Genomic DNA, 5,216 nt, shown 5'->3' on the forward strand with positions numbered 1-5,216 from the left:
GGAAGCTTTTTCTTTTGGCAATACCCTTCTTTTGGAGGATGAGAAATGCCATCCACACCCGCAAATTCCCGGCTTGGCCTACTGATTTAGGTCCAACATGGGTCTCAATCCCTGCAGCGTTTTCCTCTTCCTGAAAGAGCTTGAACAAATTTATAATCATACATGCAAGGAGTCCAAGGCTCTACCATTTATATGCCCCAAACATTTCAGATTTTAATAAAAGCCATAGGAGTGATGGGAGATTTCTTTTCCTTTTTTCTTTCTCTCTTTTCCTCTTGTCATCTTTGGGAGCTCCCTTTGAACAGAGTGTAATTTGTCTAATTGCTTTGGCAATACGCAAAGGCTTCTGGGGGGCAGTTCTCTGTGATAATTGCTTTGAGCTTAGAATTCAGAGGGGTTATTGAGGGATTTCTGTTGCTTTCTTACTCACACACAGGGTGAGAGAGATTTAGATTCCAGCATTACTTTCTACCTGAAACAATTTGGAGTTAAACTTAACATTATCTAAATGGTTTTTGTGGTTAGGCTAAAAAAAAAAAACTAACTATATATTATATGACAGGACTATAAACAGGCCACACATGTATACAGACATAGAAAGTACAGTATCCAACACAGTCACATATACAGTTCTACACCCATGCAGCCCCTGGCTTCTGTTTTCTTTTTAGCCTTGTTGGATCTCTGTAGAGCCTGTCTTTCTTTAATTGCCTGCATAAAACTTCACTAGCCCGTTATCAAGGTGGCAAAAGGGAGTAGTTTTCAGAAACATTCTGCTTTCATGGTCGAAATAATTTTATTTATCCAGAATATACAGTTTAATTCCTCTATCTACACTTATTTACATGGTTAAAATAACGTTGGAAAAAGTCTTTTGAAAAGTTGAGGTCATAGATTTCAAGGCACCATTGATAGTGTCCACAGTTGCGCAAAAAAGTTTGTTGTAAAAAAAGGGGGGGTTCCCTTGAAATGCAATAACTTACATGCAAAAAAAAAAAAAAGCTTTACACACGAATCTTTTTTTCCCGTTTTCCAAACTTCCCATACGAATTCCTTTCTTTGTGAATTTCTAAAACAGCAAAACACAGTAGTCCTCAAAAAAAAAAAAAAAGAGCATGAAAGCGCAGCTCTTCTAATAGAGCGTCCCGGAGGCTAGTGCCAGCGGGTGCTGTAAGGAGCCGGGCGGCGGCAGGTGGGAATTGATTGAGGTGGCTGCGCTTGGGTACCAGGAAGCCGAGTTCTCCAGGTAGCTGGACGCTGGGGACTGGTTGGAGGTCGGAGGGTGGGCATGCGGGTGGTGGCTGAGCGAGCGGGAAGAGCCCTGGGGCTCCCACACCGCCGGAGACTGCGGCGAGTTACACGCCATCGGGTCGCTGGAGCTGGGACTGTGCTCCGGGGGCATCTCCCCGTTTTTCATAATCTTCTTGATCTTGGATCTTTTGTTCTGAAACCAGATTTTCACCTGGGTGGGGGGAACAAAGGCACACGTTACCGGGACACTCAGAGGTCGCCCGCGCCTTCCCCTGAGCGGAGCCTGCAGGCATCGTGGGGCAGCTCGCCGCCCACCGCCCAGGGCTGGGCTCGGGGCAAAGCGTGGGGCGCCTGCCTCTGCGTTGCCCTGGCCGACTGCCCGCACCAGAGTACGACCCCGAGGCTCCTGTCTTTTGTGGGGGCCGGGGGAGGAGGGTGCCAGTGCCGGAACTTGCAGGGGAGGTCCCCCGCGGCGTGCGCGCACTCGTGGGCTGGTGCGGGGCGCACGGGAGGCTGCGAGCAGCGCAGGCTCGGGAACAATGGCCTGCGCCCCGCAGGGAAGGGGCGTGGGCGCGGCCGACGCGCGTGTGTTGGGGGAAAGGAGCGGTTTCCCAACCTACGTCCCCGATCCCTTCACTCTCCTGCGCTCCTCGCGAGGCCGGGATCCGCCTGCATCTCCGGGCCGCACTTGAACATTCTTTCTGCTTCCTTAGGCCCCAGCGGGTCAGAGCCAGAGCGAAGGGAAGGGGAGAGCATCGGAGACGATCTCCCCGCGCAACAGCGCCCCCCAGCTCGCGGCCCGGAGCTCCCGCGGGCGCTGGGCGCCACTCAGTGTCTCCAGCCTCGGGGCCTGAGACCGCCGCAGCCCCTGCTCACTCGGGAAGGCTTCGCGCCGAGAAGCCAACCCATTTCTCAAGGCTGCGAGACCGTCCTAGAAATAACCCCTCGTTTCCAACCTAGGAAACTGGCCCTCCGCGCCTGTAGGCTAGATGCCGGGAAGCTTTCGGGACAATCGACGAATCCCGTCCCCGCCGTTACGTGTTGGCCACAGCCCGCCTGATGGTGGAGGGAAGGGGGCCAGGCTTGTGTCTTTCTGTAGCTGAGTTTCTATGGCGAGGACTGTGGAATCGGCCGCAGCAGGCTGGGACCGAACCGTGCGCCCAGCCGCGCTAGCAGGCGAGGCGGGGTGGGTACCCGGCGGCCGCGGGCTTTACCTGTGTTTGCGTCAATCCCAGCGAGGCGGCCAGCTCGGCGCGTTCCGGCAGGGCGAGGTACTGGGTCTTCTGAAACCTTCTCTGTAACGCGGCCAGCTGAAAGCTGGAATAAATAGTCCTGGGTTTACGAACTTTCTTTGGTTTGCCATTGACCATCCTCACCTCGGGCTCGGCCACTTCTTTCTCTAAATAATCAAAACAGACTAGGTTAGAGCTCGTGGGCAGACAATAGCCCCTTTGCAGAAGGGCCTCAAATACAGTCCTTGATTTTAATGTTTTCTTTTTAAACCATGTCGTCTTAACTGTTATTCCTCACATCATCACTTTTTCTTTTCAAAATCCAGAGAAATAGGTCCCTCTCCCAAATCATGGAAGACCCTGATAGTCTTTGATTAATCTCTACACTGGTCATTGACAACAGATTTTGCAAAGCGCGCCGCATAGTAAGTACAGCTGCTTTTGGGGGGTGGGAGGGGTTCTGCTCTTCGACGATTCCTACCTCTCCTGAACTTGTTTTTAAGACCACCCTGTGGTCCCCGGGCGTTTCTGGGGCGAGAACGGCCAATCCCTCCTGGGGCTTAAACCCGGGAGGCCTAGGGCGGTGACCCTGCTTCTGTCGGCGTCTGTTCGGGCGCCCGCAGAGGCCAGACGCTTGGGCAGGAAAGACGCTAACCGAGGTCTCCAAAGTTCAAAGACCCACAAGCAAACTATGCTCCTTCACTTCAGCAGCGAGCGGCCGGGACCGCCACAGACAGAGGGCCGATTATGCAGCCCCCATAATCTCACTACAGATCTGGAGGGCACAGATGTGTCTGGTTTCTTTTACAAATAGACTTAATATGCTCTTGGCCAAAAAAAAAAAAAAATCTTCCACTTATGCACGAAATACAGAGACAGCGAAAGGAAAGGGCTCTCTCTTTTTAAAGTTTAGCAAGAGTCACACTGAAAAGGAATCAGCGGTGATTTCGTTGCAAAGGGGAGGCAGAGGCAGGTCAGGATGAATTTCTCACTGTCAGGAACGTAGACCGCGGGGACGTAAGCCTCAAAGGGGGAGGCTTGCCAAATGCAGGTTTTACTGACCACCCTAGGGCGACAATCTCCTTCCCCACAAATAACGACCTATCTGGAGAGCTTCTCCAAGGGGTGTGTGTGTATGTGTGTGTGTGTGTGTGTGTGTGTGTGTGTGTGTGGCTCCTGGGAAAGGAAGGGTGGAGGATGAGGGCTGTGGTCTCAATCCTGCCAGGGTAGGAGATGCTAATATTAGCAGGATTATTAATGTGCTCGTAGGGAGAGCTCACACTCAACCAGGGAAACCTCTCCGCCGAGACCGGCCTGCCTCTCTTTTACCGCCCAAGTTCACAAACCCTCTTAAACTTTCCAAGTAAGTTTCCAGGTGGATGAAGAAAAGGAAGAGGTGGGGAAAGGCAAATTTGGGGCACCTATGGGGGAGAAAGGGATCAACGTGACCCCTCGGCAACCCTCTACCTTAAATGCTCTTTTGTTTTTGGAAATGCCTGGAATCAACCGCCTAGCCTTTGGCCAGCTCTTCCCGGGCTCTCTACAGCCCCTCAACCCCCCACCCCCACCCCGCGCTCCAGGCTTCGCACCACGCCGGCCGGGGGGTGGTTCCCAGACTAATCCCGACTGAGCTTTGGAGGCAGCCTTCCACACCTACTTGCAGGGACTCCTCAGTAGCTTACCAAAAATTCCAACCACTAACCTTCCTTTTATTACGCAAACGCCACTGGGGCTGCTTGATTCTTTCTTTTCCCCACCCCTATCCTATTTCCAGCCTAGCTGGCTTCCCAGCCAGGAGAGCTGGAAATACCGCGACTAAGGGATCCCGGAGGGAGGGAACAGGCGCAAATCGGAACCTCCGTGGGGTTCTTCCTCTAAGACTCCTAAAATGCTGGCCCGGAGAGCTCTCTTGTTGGCAGACTCCGCGTCCCTACTCCCTTCGGTCGGGTGTGTCTTTCATTGCAGCGGACGGTGTGGCCCCCAATTTACCACCCCACCTCGCACCCCCGAAGCCCCGTTCCCCCCGGTACCCGCCTCCCGTCCCCGTACCTGGCTGGCTGGAGGCGCTCGGGACGCGGTTGTAGGCGCCGCCGTACTGGTGGTAGGGGCTGGCGTAGCCGTAGTCGGCAAAAGCTTTGGCGGGGTAGCTCCCGGCCGAGCCGTTCACGCCGTGGTACTGGTACTGATAGGGGTTGAGCGCTTTGCCGTAGGACGCGGAGGTAGGAGAGCAGTAGCCGTGCGGGGCGCCCCCCGTGGGACTGTAGTAGTCGGAATCGGTGGCCGACGACTCAGGCAAAGTTGGCGATTCCTGAGACGGGTGGTGCATGGCCGCAGACGTCTGAAACGGAGCTTGGAAGTCGCCGGATCGGATGCTAGGGACTCTTCTGTCAAACACCCCTGTCATCGCTCACCGGCGGCGGGGCGGCTGCCTTTGCTGCGGCGGCGGCGGCGGCGGGAGTTGACTGCGGGGCTGCTCTGGTCTAAGCAGACATGGCTGTGGGAGCGAGGGAGGAGGAGGAAGAGGAGGAGGAGGAGTGAGGGAGGCGGCGGCGGCGGCGAGGAGGAGGCTGGGAGTCGCGGAGGCTCCGTCTCCGGCAGGCTGACTGGTGGCTGAGGCTCAGCACAGCCTTGGTTAAATCCTTAATTGCGCGCTTACGCACAGCGGGGTGGATCAGGTTCCATTGGCCAGGGCTCCGGGAGCAGCAGCAACACCCTAACTCGTCCAACTAGTTT

General features: G+C 54.9%; 1 protein-coding gene across 1 annotated transcript; it reads right to left on the reverse strand.

Annotated features, from left to right (window-relative positions):
- Positions 1-1,132: 1,132 nt before the first annotated feature.
- Positions 1,133-4,887, reverse strand: DLX5 (distal-less homeobox 5; the record flags this gene model as incomplete). The annotated part of the gene is made up of 3 exons (XM_080700956.1): positions 1,133-1,462; positions 2,466-2,650; positions 4,533-4,887. The coding sequence occupies 3 exons, from the start codon at positions 4,885-4,887 to the stop codon at positions 1,133-1,135; spliced, it is 870 nt and encodes a 289-aa protein (XP_080557082.1).
- Between the last annotated feature and the right edge of the window lie 329 nt (positions 4,888-5,216).

This window comes from Muscardinus avellanarius (assembly GCF_963383645.1).
Source record: "Muscardinus avellanarius genome assembly, chromosome: 9".
Lineage (NCBI taxonomy): Eukaryota > Metazoa > Chordata > Mammalia > Rodentia > Gliridae > Muscardinus > Muscardinus avellanarius.